The sequence below is a fragment of the Spodoptera frugiperda genome, chromosome 16 (assembly GCF_023101765.2).
Source record: "Spodoptera frugiperda isolate SF20-4 chromosome 16, AGI-APGP_CSIRO_Sfru_2.0, whole genome shotgun sequence".
In the NCBI taxonomy this organism is placed as follows: Eukaryota; Metazoa; Arthropoda; class Insecta; order Lepidoptera; family Noctuidae; genus Spodoptera; species Spodoptera frugiperda.
Window position 1 is genome coordinate 448,975 of NC_064227.1, and position 22,447 is coordinate 471,421.

The 22,447-nt window shown below is 37.1% G+C and overlaps 1 protein-coding gene across 2 annotated transcripts in view; it reads left to right on the forward strand.

Moving 5' to 3' along the window:
- The first annotated feature begins 6,174 nt into the window (after window positions 1-6,174).
- The window catches only part of LOC118280748 (apolipophorins), a 29,509-nt gene continuing 13,236 nt past the window's right edge, over window positions 6,175-22,447 (forward strand). For both annotated transcript variants that reach the window (XM_035601106.2, XM_035601107.2), the window contains exons 1-24: window positions 6,175-6,347; window positions 11,820-11,846; window positions 12,184-12,380; window positions 12,694-12,858; window positions 13,167-13,316; window positions 13,662-13,854; window positions 14,085-14,248; window positions 14,508-14,578; window positions 14,992-15,157; window positions 15,461-15,643; window positions 15,933-16,085; window positions 16,439-16,586; window positions 17,100-17,220; window positions 17,569-17,731; window positions 18,004-18,201; window positions 18,406-18,585; window positions 18,779-19,316; window positions 19,404-19,580; window positions 19,692-20,248; window positions 20,329-20,458; window positions 20,636-21,011; window positions 21,101-21,326; window positions 21,624-21,778; window positions 22,140-22,299. In XM_035601106.2, the coding sequence (XP_035456999.2) occupies window positions 6,272-6,347; window positions 11,820-11,846; window positions 12,184-12,380; window positions 12,694-12,858; window positions 13,167-13,316; window positions 13,662-13,854; window positions 14,085-14,248; window positions 14,508-14,578; window positions 14,992-15,157; window positions 15,461-15,643; window positions 15,933-16,085; window positions 16,439-16,586; window positions 17,100-17,220; window positions 17,569-17,731; window positions 18,004-18,201; window positions 18,406-18,585; window positions 18,779-19,316; window positions 19,404-19,580; window positions 19,692-20,248; window positions 20,329-20,458; window positions 20,636-21,011; window positions 21,101-21,326; window positions 21,624-21,778; window positions 22,140-22,299 (4,674 nt within the window). In that variant the 5' untranslated portion in view covers window positions 6,175-6,271. The remainder of the gene's footprint in view (window positions 6,348-11,819; window positions 11,847-12,183; window positions 12,381-12,693; window positions 12,859-13,166; window positions 13,317-13,661; window positions 13,855-14,084; window positions 14,249-14,507; window positions 14,579-14,991; window positions 15,158-15,460; window positions 15,644-15,932; window positions 16,086-16,438; window positions 16,587-17,099; window positions 17,221-17,568; window positions 17,732-18,003; window positions 18,202-18,405; window positions 18,586-18,778; window positions 19,317-19,403; window positions 19,581-19,691; window positions 20,249-20,328; window positions 20,459-20,635; window positions 21,012-21,100; window positions 21,327-21,623; window positions 21,779-22,139; window positions 22,300-22,447) is intronic.

Sequence of the window (22,447 nt, forward strand, 5' to 3'; positions counted from 1 at the left end):
CTCCCTCTCGCCTCGCCCAAGGCGAGAAAAGTCATTTGATGATTTTCCCCCGTCAAAAAAAACAAAAGGTTGTACATATCTACATACTTTACATATTATACATATTATACATATCAAAAGCATGTGAGATAGTTCACTGAAAAATAGGTTTATTTTTTAAATTGAAAATGGGTCGACGTTTGGCCACTATCTCTCCTGGTGGTGCACTAAGACATTGTTCTCACATAATTGAACCAACGACACAATGTAACCAAGAATTGTATTGTAAATCTGATTGAAAAAGAGTAACCTATGGAGTTTCTTGCTCATTCTTCTCCATGGGAATCTACACTTTGGAACGAGCAAATAGAGCAACTAGAGAAAGACCTAAGATGTGTGCTATGGTTGGCTTCCCTAATATTGATACTCGAGCTGCGCATCTTCCTCGCATAGCTACATAGCTCAGTATCAGTAGAAACGGGGACATAGCTATTACCTTTTCGTAAATGATAAATGATAAATGATAAATGATAAATGATATTTATTTCTGTAAATAGATTATAAAATAACACTTTTACACGTCAATATTTCAAATAGCTAGATGAGGCCGGCATTTCCTATCCGACTACTCTGAGAAGAAATGCCGAAACAAACTCAGAGGTCATAGTCTCTTTTAAAGTCCAGACAAAATCAATTAAAGATGTCGGAGAACCGTGCAAGTTTATTCTGTAGTGGTCTTTTGAGGAAAGAACCACAGCAGTTTGAGCGGACCTGTTCAGATGGCAGCACGCATGTGTCAGTTTACAATGAGCTCAGCTGACGGCTGTTGCTGAATGATCCGACGAACAATACCTACCAAAAGAACATTTGGGTAGGCCACACAAATGCTCACACTGTCAGAATATAATTAACTAAAAGTGAAATGACTAGGCAAACTCTCGCACGGTCCTCAAACTAACAATTTTAAAAATAATATGTGAAAACAAAAAAATATCGAATGATATTAATGTATATCATGTCAAATTGTATAAAAATGTAACTTGTGTTACAAACATGTCAACATGACCTGTGTGGACATTATAGCGGCTCACTCCCAAGCCTGACTATCATCTAAGTAGTCTTTAATTTTATAAAAAGCTTTACTATACAGTTTTTCTTTAATAACATTTTTAAATTTATTCAGGCTCAAACTTTGAATATCGCTGGGAATTTTATTGTAAAAGCGTATGCATTGACATCTGAACGAACCACTTATTTTCTTAAGTCTAGTAGTGGGAACAATATATTTGTTTTTACTTCTAGTGTTTATATTATGTATATCACAATACTTTTTGAATAAATTAATGTTTTTGTGAGCATACACTACATTTTCATAAATGTATTGAGAAGGAACAGTCAATATATTAATTTCTTTAAATAGTTCCCTAAGAGAGTGCCTCGGACTAAGATTATAAATTGATCGAATGGCTCTTTTCTGCAGCACAAAGACAGACTGAATGTCAGCAGCATTTCCCCACAGGAGGATACCATATGACATGATACTATGAAAATAACTAAAATATACTAATCGCGCTGTATTTACATCGGTCAAATTTCTAATTTTTTTAACGGCATATGCTGCAGAGCTGAGTCTTTTCGACAACTTATCTACGTGTGGAGCCCACTGTAGCTTAGCGTCCAGATTTATACCTAAAAAGACAGTTGAATCTACAGGGTCCAACTCCTCGCCCTTGATTAGCACGCTGGTTTTCACATGTTAACATTTGGTGTTGTGAATTTAATGCATTTAGTTTTTGATTCATTAAGTAATAAATTATTGGCACTAAACCAGCGTACTATTTTTGAGAGAGCACTATTTACATGATCACTGACTAATTGTCCACGTTTGAGTTTAAACAATAAAGATGTATCATCAGCAAACAGTACTATCCCATGGTTATCCTTCACAAGGTAAGGTAAATCATTAATATAAATAAGAAAGAGAAACGGGCCGAGAATTGACCCCTGCGGAACACCCATCCTAACAATAGACCCGGAGGAAACTTTTCCGTTAATGTCGACTCTCTGAATCCTATCACTCAAGTATGAAATAAGAAGATCCAGAGAGCTGCCCCGTATTCCATAATGGGATAGCTTCCTGATCAGTGTTTCATGAGAGACACAATCGAACGCCTTGGATAAGTCACAAAAAATACCCAATGCGTCGGCCGAGTCCTCCCATGCATCATAAATGTTATTAAGAAGTTCAACACCGGCATCAGTTGTTGAACGACCCCTTGTGAAACCAAACTGGTTTCCATGTAATAATTTATTTCTATTAAAGAATCTTTGCAACTGATATAGAATAATTTTTTCAAAAATTTTACTGAATGTAGGTAGTACTGAAATAGGTCTAAAGTTAGTGGGGTCAGAAGTACTACCCGATTTAAATAACGGAGTTATTTTACTATTCTTCATGAGATCAGGAAACACACCACGATCGACACAGTTATTAAAGATTAGAGCTAATACGGGTGCTACAATATCTATTACAGAGCCGGTAATGTACACAGAATTACCCCACAGATCTGCAGTCTTTTTCTTGTTCAAGGTATGGAACGTTTTGACAATATCTGTATAATCTATGTGTTCGAAAGAGAAGCCTAAATTGCAAGCTGCAACATTTTCTTTTAGTAAAGATTCTGCAACTGTGGGAGATGAGTTCAAAGACTTAGTAGTGGATACAGGAACGTCCGAAAAGAAGTTTTCAAATGCAGCTGCGACTTCTGCATCCGATTTAATTACATTATTATCAATTATAAGACTAAATTCACTACTCTTCTCTTTAGACCTCCCTGTTTCACTGTTAATAATACTCCAGGTCGCTTTAATTACATTGTCACTGTTTTTTATTTTAGAGCTCAAGTATAACGATTTTGCAATTGAGCAAACTTTTTTAAATAATTTAGAATATTTCTTTACATATTCACTAAATTCAGTTGTATTAATATATGTTCTCTCGTTATCCTCATATAGGCGTTTCCTACTCTTATAGATGCCAGTAGTTGCCCATTGATTGAAAGACGCATTGCCATGAGCTGGTATGGTTTTAGGTGTGAAGGTGGTGGTGTCGTAAAATACCTACATAGCACATCTCTGGTGAAAAAGCAACCTAAATCTTATGACAATAAGAACTTTTTATTATTAGTGCGATTCTATTGTCCTTGCCTTTTCATAACTAGGCGTAGGTCGGCTCAAATAGTTTATTTCTTAGTTAGCAACTAATGTTGATTACAAAGTATATAAACACGTGTATAATGTACTTGCTTGTAAATAATATTGAACATGTACATAACAGTATGTAGGTATATGGTATACATACTTAGTAAAAGTAATAAACTAACTCTTAACTGATAAATAGGTACATGTGTAGTTAGGGTCAATTTCATTGGTTGACTGTCACTTTCAGATTATTTTAATGCCTGTCTCGGCAGTAGAGTACCGAGGAAGCGATGTCGGATTTGAATCCTGTTTGAGAAAAGTATTAAAAATGTTTGATGTTTTTTTGTTCAATTACTGCAGCTGTCAGATATGAAACGACTAATGTTGTGGCATTAGCTAATTCCCTATTGGACAAAAATTGAGAGGTACGCACTAGCGGAAAGCAGGAGTAGAAACAGGGTGGTTTTTAGTCAGTAAGAGTCTGACACTCACTCTAGCCTCGTCCAAGGCTAGAGAAGTCGTTATATGGTTTTCCCCCCTAAAAAGAAGATACTTTAACGTCGACAAATATGTTTCTTAATAAATATGTTTATAAATGGTTACAAATATGTATATTTTATTTATCTGGATAATAGCTACAGATGCTATGGACATGAAGCCGTAGTCGCAGATTGGAAATACATAATTTAATATTTGTATCATTGACATGTTTGTATGTCTTTATCTCTGCCACCAAGTAAGGGTGAAGGGTTCAGCAGTTTTATATATAGGTTTGAAATGTAAACAGATCATAAATTTTTCTTAAGATTGCGAATTTACCATTTCAAAAGTACCTATTTATGGTTTAATTGGAATAAATAAATTTGACTTTGCCCCTAAATAGAATTTTCTCCTGTGCCATTGGTGGGTTTATAAACACACTGTATAAAATCACTATAAAATCACACTCAGATCTAACAAAATTCCGTGCGAAGATCGAACCTCAGACATGATATTGACATAACTGCAGACAGTTGCCCAGTCACTGTCACTATCCTATCACTCAAGTCAGCTCATACCATGTCTGTGTCCTTTAATCAAAATTCGTTCAGTAGTTTCAGCGTGATTGACGGACAAACATCCAAACAAACTTTCTCATTTATAATATTAGTGTGATACACTGTTTCCTGTAGTTATCCAACCTATAATGCAGTTTTTGGTAGTCAAGCTTATAGTTACATAGGTATTCAATACCAATCCAAACTCCAGTCCACAAATGAGAATTTTTGATGCCTCATAATTAAAAAATAATGTAGGTACCTACCTGCCTCGGGCAGTGAACTTGAGACCCTTTTTGAGGTCAACGAATCAAAATTAGACTTATTTTTAGAGATTTATTTCTAAAGTCATATGATGTAATTTGATTTTGTAATCAAATCAAGAAAATATAATAAGAACGAAACTTAACACGAAAAATCTGACGACTGTTATTGAACCAGGCAACGCCCCTGTAACTCCTCTGGTGTTGCGGGTGTCAGCGGTGATCCCTTACCATTAGGTGACCCATTTGCTCGTTTGCTATCTATTCCATTAAAAAATGCAGATATGTACAACCTGGTTTACCCAGTGTTGCAGTAGCTAGAAATCGTCCCAAAAAAGTATGCCAAAATAATATAAACAAAACGTTTTAGAAAACAGATAAAGAATGACAAATCTTTGTTATTAAACATTTACTGATAAATATATTTTTTTCAAAATGCTCCAATTACTAATTCAAAGAAAAAATGAAAACAATGTTTACCTACAAAGACTGCTAGGCGGATGATTCTCGTTGTTATTTCCATTAAAAATGTAGTAGAAAATCTCTTTAAGCTACATAATTATAACGTCATATTATATTATATGTATGTTTAATCACCAAGAGGGTTGTATTACTGGAGAAAATTTCTCAGTAGTAGCACGGAGTCTGGAATTGTGCCCGGTACATGGCAATAGGCTCACCCCTATTACATGGGACTTATAACACAAATGGTGAAACGTGGGTGTATATTGTACAGTGGCATTTCATGCTGAAATTTGTATCTCTGCCTGCCCCTTCGAGGATAAGAGGCGTGATGTTACATGGGGTTCGCCTCTGCGAACCTGCTCTGCTGCTCTGCTCTTATTAAAATTAATCACCTTTATAGTCGAAGCAAAGTCGAGTAATGAAGTTTAATTTCCTTAATTAGCCAAACAACACTAGTTATTTAAAGCTTTTCGATAATGTACATTACTAGCAAGTCTTAAAAATTCTATACGAATTGTAAACACCCAAATGAGTACTAACACAATAAAATAAACTACAATTAGGTGGAATTTACACTTAGTTAAGTATTTAACTCTTCAATAATTGTCATGTTCAAATAATAATTTAGAAAACAATGTAATGAGTTAATGCAATGTTTCTTTTTCAATATTAAAATATTAAAATATTGAAAAAGAAACAGAAGAAAACAATGATAAATTAGATTGCATTTCCATTAAGACGATGTAAAAATGTTCAGTCGTTTTCACAGTTACACAAAAACGTGAAGTAACTAAGTTCCTTAAAAGGGTAACAGAGGTACACATTTTTAAATTTAACACGTACTTATCATCATTTATGAGCATGTAAATCTATGCCCAATAACAATACTACGAAATCTTAAAATTGTAATTTTCAAAAGCAATACAAATCTCATATAATATATACCAAAGAAATATAGACTTTATTCATCTTGTAAAAAAATATCACGCATTAAAATGTATCTATACTGCCAACAGAAGTAACTCACTCCTCCAATAACTGCCTACAAATGAAAATTCGACTTGCTAAGCGAAAACTATCCTTACAATCATGAATAGAACAATATTACTATTGACCTATGGCCATAAACTTATCAATTACAAATATTCTTATTAGATTTTGTATTCGTAATTTGGTCGCCTCTGATTGGTCGATGACGAACGTCTATAAAAGGGGGTGTCATGGTCGACTCGGGCGCATTTACCTACAGACGCAGGTAGCCGGGACACGTACCTATAGTTATAATTTAAAAGACTGATTTTATGTGGTACTTTTACCCCTTTCAAGATGGGGAAAAGTAGTATTAGCGTTTTAAGTGTTATATTATTAATTTCCGTTTTGTGGAATCCTATTTACGCCAATGGTGAGTGATTTTTTTATTTAATTTATTGTGTAATTTTGTTTAATTTTAACTGCATTGAATATTAATACAAGCTAAATAAAATTTTGAAATATTATTCAGAATTTCATATGAAGCTTCCTGGAAGTTATTGTTAGTAAAATATATGAAAATTATACAACTAGATCATTAATTTTATTGTTAAGAATAACAAACTTAATTTATTATATTTTCTTAAATCTTCTATAGAATGAAACAATACACGACTTTATTTCAAAATCGAATATAAACCATTCTATGCCTATGAAGTTTATTATTTACTAGATGATTACGATACACTATCAAAATCTTAACGTTTTCACATGATTTTTTTTACAATTTTTTCTCATTTTTCCTATAAAATATTAATTATTTGACCTACGTGAAATTATTCCTTACATAAATTAAAAAAGCATACTTCAATCACCAAAAAACCAGTTCAAACTATCACAATTGAACTTATGACACGAAATTGAATAATATTACATGATAAAATTATCTCACACTGTCTTATTTCTAATTGATATAATTATAGAGCTTTTAAAGTCGACCGTGAACTTGTAATTACAATCAAATATCGTTAGTCAAAACATAGACTTTATCAAATTAATGAAGGTTAGAGAAATATCAACACCAAGGCACTATAAAAGCTGAACTTCCACTGGTGGACTAGAAACCTCCTCTACATAAGAGGCTAGCTTTGCAGGCAAAGATCACAGCTCAAAAAGTTTCGTTTTATCAGACAGACTGCTGCCCAGTTTCTGTTAAATGTGATAGAGAAATATGTACAAGATTGAAAAAAAGCAATTTTTTTCTGTAAAATAACGAAATCTGGACTTTCTGGCTGATGTTGCAAAGATCAGTTTCCTATCTGTTAATATTGTCTCAAAATCTAAATCTTGAAATCTTTTGTCTTTACTTTCAGTTGAAAAAACGAACTTAATAAAGCTTTGCATTTTGTCTTCATTAAGACACAAGATTATATTTAAATTAAGTCTTAGGACTTGTTTCACAATGTCTGGATAGCCGCTATGTATCAGATAACTTTGAATTAAGAACGTAATTTGTATGCACTATCTGACACATAATTTTATCACTTATATAATGATGGTGAAACAGGCGCTTAGTCCCACAAAAGAACACGAATTCATGATAAACTCACCTACACATTGGACAAACAGCAACTATTTCTCAGAAAAAAAAGCAAACAATACCTAAATGAACTGATCATCATCATCCGTGATCATGGCGCTAGCAACAGTGCCGAAATATCATAAATAAACACGGTAAATATCCCGTCTCAAGTTCTAATATCCGTGTTAGGGATCATGTCAGTTTAAAAACTTATATGTAATACCTAAAAAAGACAGTTAAGGAAAAAAACATGATTGCCAAAAATACAGATAAGTACAATGAAGAACAAAGTGTAGTTAGCTGAGAGATAACGGCAACAATCACATTATTATTTGCAATAACAGATACCGCTCAACTCTGACCTAAGATTGTGGTATCTCGCGCAATGTCATTAACGGATATCAGACTCGGCTAGGTATTTTACTAACGGTAATTGCTGTAGTATTCCAAAGTTTTCTTTATTTTCATCATCATCTTAAACCTGCCTCGTTGGTTGAGTGGTCGCAAGACTGACTGCCCAAGGCTGCCCTGCTGCAAGGTCTCGTGTTCAATTCCCGGGTCGAGCAAAGTAATTCTGAGATTCATTTTTTTTTCCGAAAATTTCCCAGTAGTAGCAAGAGTATGGAATTGTGTCCAGTATAATGGCAATAGGCTCACCCATACATGGCATTACGTGCCGCAATGTGCATCTCTACTTACACCTTCTGGGATAGGAGGCGTTGACGTTGACATTTTAAACCTTTTTCAACCAATAGGTCTTTCATTTCTTTCCATTTTGTTCTATTGCCCCGCCACCTGTTTGATATCATCATTCCATCTTGTCTGAGATGTACAAAGCACAGGACTTGCCATACATAAACATGTAATAAATCAAATGCCAATAACTATGTTTTTCATACTTATAACTAACTAGCTTCTAGCCAGCAGCTTCGTCCGCGTTAAAAGTTCTAAATTCTATAATTTCATCAAAATCCGTTCAGTAGTTTCAGCGTGATTGACGGACAAACATCCAAACAAACAAGCTTTCAAATTTATAATATTAGTGTGATTAGGAGTCAGATGATCAAATTGTTACCTACTAAACACCACTAGAATTGCTCAGATATCGTCAGTTTCACTCTTACCAAGTATACATTACATAGTAACTTAAAAAAGTAAGCATAAGTTACAGTAATATCAACACTTGCTCATTATCATTGTACTGCAATGTCTTTACCATCAATAAATTATAATTTCTTCTTAATGAAAAAAGTAGGCACTCGAAAAAATCGATAACAATTTTAAGTAACATTTTTTATCTCCAAAAAGCCTTGACAATGGCCACTGTCCAGAGATAATGGCGGGGTTATTTATGTTATTAATAATACATACGTGAGCAGATAACATTTAGCACTCTTTAGCTTAAAATTATCACACACTGAGCTTATCAACCGGTTGTTCTTTGTCTTTCAATAATCGGATATTGTGTGGTCTTCTGACAAGGATCCAAGTAATAGGTGAAGGTCGGTGCAGGAAAACATCGTGATGAGGAAAACATCGTGAGGAAACCTGGGCTTATAATTTCTAAATTAGTTTGAAACCCGCATTGAGCAAGCGTGGTGATTTATGCTCAAATCTTCTCCGAGTGAGAAAAGTAGTGGCCACTTAGAGCTGATCAGTAGGTGCATAAGGTTATGATCACGGTATATAGGAAATATTTAACCTCTTTATCCTTTTATCAAAATTCTGCGAGGTAGATGATAGTTTCATCGCCGTACTTAATCATTTGATAGTTACTTAACCAAGTCCTAAAAAATGTTTTAGGAACAAAATCGTTGCTAAGGTATAGTTTAATCATTGAATGTCTCTGAGCATGGTAGACAATGAAAAATTTTCTGAATGAAAACGGAATAATACAAAAGAATTTATACAAATTTTGGAAATGTAAAGTGTAATTTTGATAAAAGTCATGACACATAAGGCAATTTCAATAGTCAAGGATATCTAGATTAGAACAAAAGGACCCCGATTTTGAAAAATGATAAAATGACCCACTGCGTTCATATCCCGTCAGCATCAATTATTCGCGTCCCAGCTGTGTACGGATGTGTCAGTTTATCGATCTCTTTAACTGACGTTAAAAGCTTGGTTCCGTTCCCCGGCAAGATCAGCTCGAACTCATTGTGTTTGCTTGTTTGGTACACAAACATACAAACATCGTGAGGGTTTAAGCTTTCAAGAACATGGTTGACTTTTAAGAGTTAATAAGAGATCGATTTGAGATATTAAAAATGTTTAGATTTTGTTTTGTTACTCTGTAGCTTATGTCTGCTGTCTTTATTGTTTCATGGGATGAGAAGTAGGGTTTATTTCTGGATTTATAAGATTTTTATCTTCTATATTCTGCTTAAACTTTTTTTAAGAATGTGCTTAATATAGGAGTTGTTACTCATGGTCAAGATGAAGTAGGATAATGTTATATTTTCATACTTTTTAGTTAGAGAATTTAATCTTAACAAACTCCCCTTGAAGAATAACCCAAAACAACTTTTGCGTTGTATATGAAAACCTATGACCATCTAAAATAACTTCAAGGTCCCAAAGAACAGTCTGGATGACCAAATATGGGTCGTATATTATAATTTTAATTTAGAGGTTATTGTGGCGGGTCGCCAAACTCTGGCTCCTGTCCCCTCTTCGAGACAAATTGGATAATCGGCTGTTTATCAAGAGGGACGCGCCTCTGAGGGACATTGTGCATGTGTGTGTGCTGACAGAGAGAAAAGCTTTCTCTAATTGAAACAAAGAGTAAACATGGTCAATATTTGTTAGGTTTTGGTTTCTAAAAGTCCGCATTGGCTGTTAAAATGTACTTTTTTCTTAGGAGAATCCAAAATTTTGCTAAACACGTAACAGATATCGCCTATTTGGCGTTATTTGCTAAAACTCAAACATTTAATCCTTTAGCCTCTGCTCCCAATCGCACATATCATCATCAGAAACAATATTTTGATCCTCAGTTTTAGCAACCAGCACCTCTTTTTTGATCACTCTAAAGCCCAAATCATCATCAATCTCAGAAATAGTGCCACAAATTGCAACACTACCTACCTAATTACTTTCTTCAACATGTATAGGTAAATAAGAAAACCTTGAAATAGCATATGGTCCCTTATCATTCTGAGTCATACGGTCATTGCGTGTGAGGTTCACATTTGACCTCATCGATCCGGGATCTACTTTGTTGTCAATGTTTAATTTAATAGCGGAATTGTACCTTGAACTATCTGTTTACACACTCTAATGATTATTTACTTCAACGATAGCTTTGTTATCAAATTTCTTGTGTTCAATATTGTTATCTGGGTTTACTGTTTGCGTTTTCTAATTGTATTTGTGAAAATTGTTATGTAGTCGTTAATTGGGGAATGGTTTTGATTTTTGGTCGTATCGCATTTCTAAACCATCGAGATTTTTAAATGGAAACAAGGTACTTAAAACGTCTTAAGTCATCCTTTAGTTTATTATATACATTAATTGGTTCTTCGAATTTGTTCAAATTCAACTTTTCGTATTAATCGGCATCAGAAACACAACTAACTTCAAACAATCAATATAACAATTTCATATCGAAATCTATCAATGGTACGAATATCACATTTGGATTTGCAAATTTGTCATTGCCAAATGAAAAACTATCATAGGTGTCCACAATGTCAGGGTCAACGGAAACAATTCAAAGATGAACGAAATATTGTTGATAGTTAAATCCTACGTGACAATCTACTGGGACTTGTTTGTTTTGTTCCAAAGGTTATCAGCAGGGCGAACCATGACATTGTTAACATTCATTAAATAGAAATTCATAATGAATTAGTTGACAAATATTAGTTTTTAATCATCTTTTATTAACTCTTTAGAGAGTGCTTTATTTTTATAATTATCTTTTTTATGGAACACGCGCAGACGTTCACCTGATGGTAAGCAATCGCCGCCACCCATAGACACTTGAAATACCAGAAGCGTTACAAGTGCGTTGCCGTCCTTTTGGGGGTTAGGAATTTAAGGGTTGTTGGGGAATTGGGCCTCCAGTAACCTCACTCACACAATAAACACAACGCAAGCGTTGTTTCACGTCGGTTTTCGGTGAGGTCGTGGTATCACTCCGGTCGAGCCGGCCCATTCGTGCCGAAGCAAGGCTCACCCACACTCGATCTTCTGTGTGGTCATCAGTAAAGTTTCCTATAACAAAGAAGTTATTGGCATTTAATTTATCACTTACTGTGTAATGACTCTTAACTGTTATAATTAAGTAATTGACACAAATTACTTTGTTTGTTTCAGATAAATGCTCGCTAGGATGCAAAGGATGTAAGTGTGCTTTTTCTTTTATTATCTTTTACGTTACACTTTTGTTATCATAATGGCCTTTCTCAATAACAACAACGTTATCATTTCCTTGACCATTATTGTCAGTTTTATTACTTATATTATTGTCTTTTATAATGTATTCTGCTACAACTTTATCAAACTTAAATTATGTTTTTTTCATTATTTATTGCACATGTTTTATAGCTTTGCCTTCTATTATATCATAATAAAATTATCCATCGGCAGAAAACTTTTCAAATAGAATTATAAATGGCATCATTGGCAATAAAGAACACATAGGCACAGCTAGATTAATTCACAAATCTTCTTCTTCCAGCCCCGACCACCCAATCTTTCTTAAACGGACATAAGTACAACTATGGCGTCGAAGGCACCGTGACCGTCTTCCTGACAGGAGCTTCCAACCAGGAGACCAGCGTCAAACTCCTGGGACAGGTCTCCGTCTCCTCTGTAGGCAACTGCGTGCACGAGCTGGCTGTTCAGAACTTGGTCATCTCTGGCCCTGATGGCAAGGTTAGTTTGGAGATTTAAAAGAAAATTAAGAGATCTCTACTAGATAAAAAATCTCTACTAGGAATTAATGACAAAACTTCCTATAAAATAATGAGTCGCTTTTGATACATCGATTGATCGATACACATCACATTGATTGATCATACACTGATTTCATCAAAACTTTTATAAATAAGGTTTATGTTACATAAAACCATATGTTATACAACAAATATAATTTCATACTATCAATAGCTACATCTAATGAAAAATGTATCCTTTTGGAAATAACTTCTCTAAGCTACACAGTATCTAACCAAACCTTTACTTCCAGAAACACCAAAGCCCGCCCGGCATCGACAAGCCGATCCGCTTCACCCTCCAAGATGGCCGCACCGGTCCCGAGATCTGCGCGGAGGAGGGCGACACTCGCCGCTCCCTCAACATCAAGAGGGCCATCATCTCTCTGCTGCAGACAGAACAGAAGTCATCCACCCAGGTGAGGAACTGCCTTCTGTACTTCAGAAGCAAAATAGAGTTAAATTCTGATAAATAAAATATTTGTGGATAGTCAAATTAAAATTACTTAATGCTTCAGATGAACAATTAAGCTATGTCAGTATTATCATTTTCCCAAAAACTTATAATACAAAAAAATTTAGTCCAGATTTTGTTTTCTATTCTTCTATTGTGTACTTAATTAATAGACTTCGACGATACAATAGTGCAAAAAAAGACATTGAAATGACGACAATGTGATGTTTTCACTTCTTTAGACTTGCTTAACGTTGTTGCAATTTTCTACAGGTGGACATCTTCGGAACATGCCCCACGGAAGTGTCGTCATCTCAGGAGGGTAGCGCAGTGCTGGTGCACCGCAGCCGCGACCTGTCCCGCTGCGGACACCGCGAGCAGGGCAAGAACGACCTCGTCACTGGAGTCTTCAACCCTAGCGCCGTAAGTAGTTTTATTGGAACTGATGTTAAAGTGTAAATCAAAAATCAAAACAATACCTATCAATGTAACACAGCTTTGTCCTTTGAAGTGGATAGCAGACTGACCAAAACTCTACTTTAATATTTGATTTTGAAGCTTTTTGCCAAAGTAAAACATTCTGGTTGCGCAAATTTTTAGTAATCAAAGATCTCAATAGCATCCAAACGTCGACCCATCAAACGTACAAAAAATTGAGAATTTAACAGTATACGAACGTATACAGAACTTTAGAACCTTTAAACCTCAATTACTAGACCATTGTCTAACCATCTACCATCTTTAATCACCTACATTTACACCTACCAGGAAATCAAGGACACCCAAGTTCTCCAGTCCTCGATGAACGTGGAGACCAAGGTCAACAATGGAGTTCCTGAGAAGGTGGCCGCTACTGAGGAGTACCTGTACAGACCCTTCTCTGTCGGAGAGAACGGAGCCAGGGCTAGGGTCCACACCAAGCTCACTCTGACCGGCAAAGCCAGGGCTGCTAACAACCCAAGTAAGTGTTCATAAAAGTTTACTTTTGAAATACATTTTCTCTATAGAGATTTTAGAATCATCATGCATAGAACACAGTCCTAGAATTCGTCATAGAAATTCAAAATTTAACTGTATAAAATATGTATAACCAATACTTTATCTTCCCAAAGAATTAAAATCTCTTGATTCACACTCACTCTAGCAGGTACTATCAAAGTTCCAAATGAATAACTATCACCATATTTCCAGGCCACTGCACGGAAACCCGCACCATCATCTTCGAGAACCCCCATGGCGTCACCATGAACCAGAACAACATGCAATCCGCCCTGAACGCCGTCAAGGAGACCGCCAAGACCGTTGCCACTGAAGCTAGCTCCAAGTCTGCTGGTAGCTTCGCTCAGCTCGTCAGGGTGAGTACCATATTTTGTTTTAAGAGATCAGCTTCTTAGAGGTTATATTTTGACCAAAGTCATTTTAGATAAGATATAAACATCCTATTATAATGCTTTAGTTCTTTTTTCCTTTAAGTTTTTATTTCATACTATATCTCTACTTTTCATAATTAAAAGTTATGCTCCCCTTTTTTTAATATCTAATCACCAGTCCATTACTATTAATTTTCATCATCATGATATAATCAGTCTCTAATATTATCATCCTATATTCTAGATCCTCCGCACAACCAACAAGGATGACCTCATGAATGTCTACAGCCACGTCAAGGGCAACAACGTTGAGAAGTAAGTTTTCACATCCTCATTCGGAATAGTATACCTGCAGGCTTGGATCCTAAAGATACCAACATGTCATATTATAAAATAACGATTTATAAATACACTAGCGATCAGCCCCAGCTTCGCATGGGTGCAATGGTGATATATTATACATATAAACCTTCCTCTTGAGCCACTCTATCTATTAAAAAAACTGCATCAAAATCCGTTGCGTAGTTTTAAAGATTTAAGCATATAAAAGGACATAGGGACAGAGAAAGCGATTTTGTTTTATACTATGTAGTGATACACCAAAATTTCTAAAACACAAATTACATCTAAGATGAAAACATTAATATATCTTAACTTATATGTTAGTGCTCCCAATTTTTGTATCAATCTCCATTCCAAATTGTAATTTCTTTATTTTCTCCCATCAGACGCGTGTTCTTGGACGGTTTGATCCGTGCTGGAACTGGCTACAGCATTGAGGCCTCCATCCAGCTGGTGAAGAGCAAGGAGCTGGGCCCCATCGAACAGAAACTGGTCTTCTTCTCATTGAGCAACGCCAGACACGCCAACAATGATGCCTTGAAAGCTGCTGCTGTGAGTTCATCAAAAAAAATTATTTGTAATATCGAAAAGCCACCTTGTAAAGAAAAAAATGAAAGGGCCTAGGACCGTTATAAAAAAAAATATATTCAGAATGATACTATATTTGTTTCTAAAAACATACCTACAGGAAGACATTGCCTAATTGGATCAGTATTTTTAAATCTGAATCATTATTTTCATACTGTATGTATCAATACAATTCATAATTTTCTTATTACGCTAATATGACATTGTTAAAGTTCACAATACCTACTAATCACAGTTTATTAATGAAATCTTTTCTTCCATTCTCAGGGTCTTTTGGACTTGCCGAACCTCCCCAGGGAAGTGTACCTCGGCGTCGGTGCCTTAGCTGGTGCCTTCTGCCGCGAGCACCAGTGCCACCACTCCAAAAACGATGGTATCGTAGCCTTGAGCAACAAGCTTGGAGCCAAGCTGCAGAACTGCAGGCCTAAAACCAAGGTTGAGGAGGACAATGTGAGTTTGGTTGATTTTCCATATACTTTTCTTTCTTTATAATTATGATCTTTGTCTGATGTAACAATTGTCTTCTGTGTCGCGAATGCATTTGTAAACACAAAGACCTCCACATCACTTCCAAATTTAGAACAACAATTCCAAAAACCAAATTCAAAATTCAAAAACGAAATGTCATTAATTATTATTCTCCGAGCAATAAAAAAACCGTAGTAATCTAAAATGTATTATACATATTCCACTTTATCGAAAGAACAGCTTCTTTAATCTCCTAAATTGGCTCCACCAGGTCGTAGCAGTGCTGAAGGGAATCCGCAACATCCGTCACCTGGAGGACGCTCTGATCGACAAGCTGGCCCACTGCGTCGCGGACAACAATGTCAAGGCCAGGGTTAAGGCTGCAGCGCTGGAAGCCTTCCAGGCTGACCCTTGTGCTGGCAAGGTAAGCAGTTCATGGAAAAAAGTACCTATACTGTACCGATAGACCCAGTTTTACACTGGTAAAAGTAAAGAAAGTTCATGCTTTTTTTACTGGTGTTTTTGTCTAACTCTGTGATAAAAAAATCTTCTGACATTCTACACTGGTGAAAGTTCATGCTTTTACTGGGAAATTTGTCAAACTCTGACATAAAAATAAAGGTTCCGACAATTCTAAACACACTATAAAACAATTATCCAATTTAATGAAGTTTTCCACTACACAATTTACTTGTAAATATTCGTCAATAACTTTATTTTCTAAATAAACTCTATTCAATCAATTTTGAACCCTATCTGATCTAAAACTCCCAACAGCTGAAGAAAACCGCCATCGACACCATGAAGAACCGCCAGCTGGACTCTGAGATCCGTATCAAGGCCTACCTGGCTGTGATCTCCTGCCCCTGCTCCCACTCCGCCTCTGAAATCAAGAACCTGCTGGACACTGAGCCTGTTCACCAAGGTAAGAGCAACTGCGGTTTTAAAGACTATAAAATACGTAGATATTGTTAACGGTTTACACAGCAGTTCCATAATGAATTTTAAGACTCAAAAGCAGCGACTATTTTGCATTGCAAATAATATTTTTTTGTTTCTTGCATTAATAGTAACAATTTCATTGTCCAAATATATATTTGCAGTATTTTGCTAAAGCTTTATAAAAATCTAAACTAACACGTAGAGCTTTAGTATCTTTTGTTTGACTTTGGAAATGAAACTTAAAGCTACAAAACTTTCTATCTGTCCTTACAGTAAAGTTGCACTTGTAACCGCCATGCATCAACATTTGTTTACATAATTACAATAGATTCACCCCCTATTACATGGGAGTTATAACACAAGTAGTGAAATGTTGGTGCACATTGTATAGAGGCATTACATGCCGTAACGTAACCTCTGCCTAATTATCCTTTCGGAGATAAAAGGCGTGACGTTGCGTTGTTTACATGATTATTCAATTTGATATCCATTGCAGTCGGCAACTTCATCTCCACCTCTCTCCGCAACATCCGCTCGTCTTCCAACCCTGACAAGAAGCTGGCTCGCCAGCACTACGGCCTCATCCGCACGCCCAACAAGTTCAACACCGATGTCAGGTAAGATCATAATTTTATACTTCAAATAACTTACATAGTATTGCTTAATAAAATCAACCTGAACTGTGGTGGTAGAGGTCGGATGCGCACAACTTTAAGCTCAGTGGTATGCCATAGGAGAGGCTTATGTTCAGCAGTGGATAAGAACAAGGCCGATGATGATGATGAAGAACTGTCCAATTTCATTAATAGATTATCGACTCTGTTACAAAATATTAAAGTATTTTTTTACATAACTGAATATAGTAGTTATAATTATGCTAGCATCTACTACTGATTAACTTTTTCTTCAGTGTCCATCTTCAGTCTTTTCGTGTTCTTCTTTCTCATCATTGACTTTATTTCCAGGAAATACTCGTTCTCCGAGGAGGAGTCCTTCAACATCGATGCCCTGGGTCTCGGTGGAAACATTGAGAAGAACGTCATCTACTCCCAGGACTCGTTCTTACCTCGCTCCGTCAACCTGAACCTCACCGCTGAGGTCTTCGGACACAGTTTGAATGTTCTTGAGGTGAATATTTTTACCTGTATAGTTTAAAAACTTTGGTTTTCTGAACCATTCAAAATTCATTTTCCTTATTTTTTCAAATATGTTTAGTACTTTTATGTAATTATACTCCAATTTCTTGCCATCTTTTGCTGTGCCCTAACAGGGTCCATAATCTGTACTTAGCTCTATACCCTTTAAACATCTTTGTTAACATTATGGAACGCAAATAAATATATGCATATGAATTTTCTGAACCACCGGTTAATTGTAATAATTTCTATCATCACAATCAGGTTGGAGGTCGTCAAGGTAACTTGGACCGTGTAGCTGAGCATCTCTTCGGACCCAGGAGCTTCTTGCGCACTGAGGAGCCCCAGGAGTTGTACGAGAAATACGTCCAGAAGTTCAACCAGTACAAGGATAAGGTTGAGGGTGGCTTCCACAGAGGCCGTCGCTCCATCAAGAGTGAGGTCGACAGCTTCGACAAGAACGTAAGTTATCTTTACTTCTTATTGTGTTATGGGAATGTTTAGATTTTTATGATGATGAGGACTATTTAGAAAAAAATAGCTAACAATTATTTAGTTATAATAAATAACTCATAACAAAAGTCATTTACGAGTATATTAACAATTCTTTCTATTTCTTGTAACACATAAACCAACCAATAACATTAACCATTTCTTCCGTCACAGCTGAAAGCCGAAGCTCAGCCCTTCAACAACGAGCTGGACCTAGACCTGTACGTCAAGCTGTTCGGAACTGATGCCGTCTTCCTGTCTCTTGGCGACGACAAGGGCTTCGACTTCGACAAGGTCATCGACCAGTTCATGCAGTACCTGAACCAGGGCATGAACCAGGTTAAGCACTTCCAGGTAAGAACTACCTACCTTTACACTAGAAGAATGTTTAAAAATAGAAAAGAAATTTGATGATTTTTTAATAGGAACAATACTCCTTCTCCTTGTGTCGTTTATCTTCAATGCTGAGGGTCGTGACCCCGACGAATAACTCTCTGGTTAACTACGAAGGAACAATACAATAATATTTTATTTTTTTAATTTGCAGCAAGAAGTCCGCGCTCACATGCTGTTCATCGACGCCGAGCTCGCTTACCCCACCTCCACTGGTCTGCCCCTTAAACTTGACATTATTGGAGCCGCCACTGGTCGCCTCGAGGTCGCCACAAACATCGACATCCGCCAATGCATCAGCAGCCCCAAGGACGCTAAGGTCGACATCAAGCTGGTCCCCAGCACTGACATCGAGATCACTGGTGCTTTATTAGTCGACGCTGATGCCATCGCTGCTGGTCTTAAAGTCATCGTGAACCTGCACAGTTCCACTGGTGGTCATGTTGTCGCTAAAGTCCTGGAGAATGGCCGCGGTTTCGACCTGCAAGTTGGTCTTCCGATCGACAAGCAGGAGATCGTCACTGCCTCCAACGACCTGGTTTACTTCTACGCTGAGAAGGGACAAGCTGAGAAACACACTCCAGTCAAGATGGACAATGTTGTGAAGGAGAACGTTGGTTGCTTCGACCAAGCTGCTGACTTCATTGGATTGACTGTCTGTGGAGAGATGACCGTGCCTTTCACTGTTTCTGGTAATATTCTATCTACTACACCATCATAGAAATCAAAATACATTTGTTACTTCGATTGTATAAATAACACGTCTTATTTACTTTCAGGACCTGATGCTCAAGCTTCCATTGCCAAGTACTTGTCAAGCTATCCTCTGACCGGAAAGACCAAGTTCCGTGTTATGTTGGAGAAACAGAACCTCAAGGGATACCACATCAAGGGTGTAGTCCGCTCCGACCCAGGAAGCGGCAGGGAGTCTTTCGAACTGCTCTTTGACGCTGAAGGTAAAATACGTTGTATAACTTTATGAATTAATGACAAAAGAAAACATTATTTTAATAATAACGAAATCAACACAGAGACAAACAAAACTAATAATATAATTTCCTCAATAGGTGCCAAGTACGGTCGTGCTCAACTTTTGGGCGAATACGTCTACAGCAAGACCGAGATGGGTGCACTTCTCGCATTCAACTCACCCATGAAGACCGTCTCCGGCCAAGCCACTTTCAACCGCAAGCCCAGTGAACTGACCGTTGTTGTCAAGGGCAAGTACGACGCCAACGAACTTTACGGTAAAGTCGGTTTCAACGTGCAAGGCGGCGGCAACCGCAAGGTTTACAAACCCATCGCTGAGTACCAAATGCCAGGAGAAAAGGACAAACATAATATTCCTATTTCTGGACAAGTCGTTGAAGAAATCGGTGGTGGCAAGACCAAGTACTCCATTGAGAACATCAAGATGAACTTACCGAGTGTCAAGGAACCCATCTGCATTGACGGACACTTCGCTACCTCTGACAACAAGGAAGTAGAATTCGATACCACCGTCAAGGACCTGGCTTCTCTCAAGGGATCTGTGAAGAAGAACGATGTCAACATCGAGTTCCAGAACAGACTGAACCCATTCATCAACTTCAGGCTGAAGGGTCACTTTGAATACGAACCTGTTGTAAGTAATATTCCAGATTGAATGGAAATTGTTCATCAATAATTTCATGTAAATTTTTTAACTTTGAATTCTATTAACAGATGCGCAATGAAATCGACCTGATCTATGGTGGCGATCTCCGCAACCAACAGAACCGCGTCGTCTTTGGACAAATGCTGAAACACCACAGGGATAGCGCTGAGAACTTTAACGTTATTACCAAAAACAAATGTAAGTATGAAACAAAAAATAGTTACTGAACAAAATAAAATCTAAGATAAAGTGATAAACACATGATTGCCACATGCTTTGAGAAATAAATAAATTAAAATGGTGTTATATGAGATCATACATAATCGAAGGTTTATAAACTAATTAATTAATTAAAACTTACTTCTTTCTCAACAGTCGAAATCTACGCCGTTCCTCTGAAGATTAAATTCGACGCTGACATTGACCCCAAGAAGATTGATGTGGATGTCGAAGGTCAATACCAAGACAAGAAGGCTGACTTCGAACTCGAAGCCAGGAGTCAGATCAAGAAACCAGGAGACTACAGCATCAAGATGAAGGCGGTGTACGACAAGAATGGAGTCGAAGTCTTCGCGAAGAGGGACATCGTGTCCGCTGACAAATCGAACCTCGAAAACTACATTGACTTCAAGAACATTGGCAGATACGAACTGTCTGGAGTGCTACTCCACAAGTACAAGCCTAATGACATGAACGTTGGTGCTATCGGTCACCTGAAGGCTACCGTCGGCAGCAAAACACAGGACATCAAGTAAGTTTATTTCCTAATCATAATAAGTTCATCCATTTCTTTTAGTTCTAAATAATTTATGGAAATATTAACACTATTCTTATTATCAGGTTCGACATTGGAGCAATCGAAACCACAACCTTGTATTCTTCTCACGCCAAGGTCTCCGACGCTCAGGGAGACTTCATCGACTTCCTGTTGAAGACCACTCGTGGACCCAACGCCAATGGACAACTGAAGCTGATCATCAAGAACGCTATCGCTGCCAACGGACAGTTCAAGTATACCGAGGGGGATGGCAAGGGCAATGGAATGATCATTGTTGATTTCAAACAGGTTAGTTTGAACATCATCATTTAATCTCTAGCTACCACTATATAACAGGTTACCGGGGCTCCGGCTCAAAGCAGAAGAAAGAACGGAGTGGTTTTTAGTCAGTAGGAGTCTGACACACCCTCCCGCCTCACCCAAGGCGGGAGAAGTCATTGGATGACTTTCCCGCCCGAAAAAAAAGCTACCATTATATTATTATAATTTTTTTTACCTACTGCAATTATGCCTTTTGCCATTAATAGAATATAGGTTTACTCCAATAAAAGACAAGATCTTTACAATCATGTTTCCCTTGCCCAGGCTCAACGCAAGATCAAGGGAGACTTCAAGTTCATGGCGAAGGCCCCAGCGTACGGCGCTGATGTCGACCTCTACCTCAACTATGAGAAGAACAACAACGACAAGATCCACTTCAGCACCAACACCAAGAGGACTGACAAGATGCTGGACTCCAAGTAAGAAAGATGTTCCTTATTAAAATCTTTGACTGAATATTAGTTTTACATTATTCTCACATAGTTGAAGCAATCGAAACAATGTAACCAAAAATTGTATTGTGAATCTGATTGGAAAAGAGTAACCTATGGAGTTTCTTGCTCGTTCTTCTCCATAGGAATCTACACTTTGGAACGAGCAAATAGCTTCACTAGAGGACTGACCGACAGACAGACGTTATTAATATTATTTGCTTTGACGTTCAAAAGTGCCTTCTTGGTCTATTTGAAATAAATACTTTTGACTTTTTGACTTCTATATTAGCAATCACATTAGGCTGAACTTCAGAAGCTATTATTACCTACTTTACTTCTTTACTAGGAACAAGTTCGAGTACTCTGGCCAGAAGTTCGAGCTGAACGCTCGCCAGGATGGAGCCTTCACCCCTGTTGGCAAGACCCACGGCATGATCGAGATCGTGCTGCCCACTGAGAGGTGCATCAGCCTTAAGGTGGACCGTGATGTCACCCAGAGCAACGACGTAAGTAAAAAAAACTCGAATAAAAATTATAAAGAAACCAATTGAAATAGACATCATTACCCTTAGTACGAGTTTGGTAAACGTTGCACGAAAACGAAACGACAGCGCGTTCGACGCTCTGATTGGCCGGCGCGAATGAACCAACCAA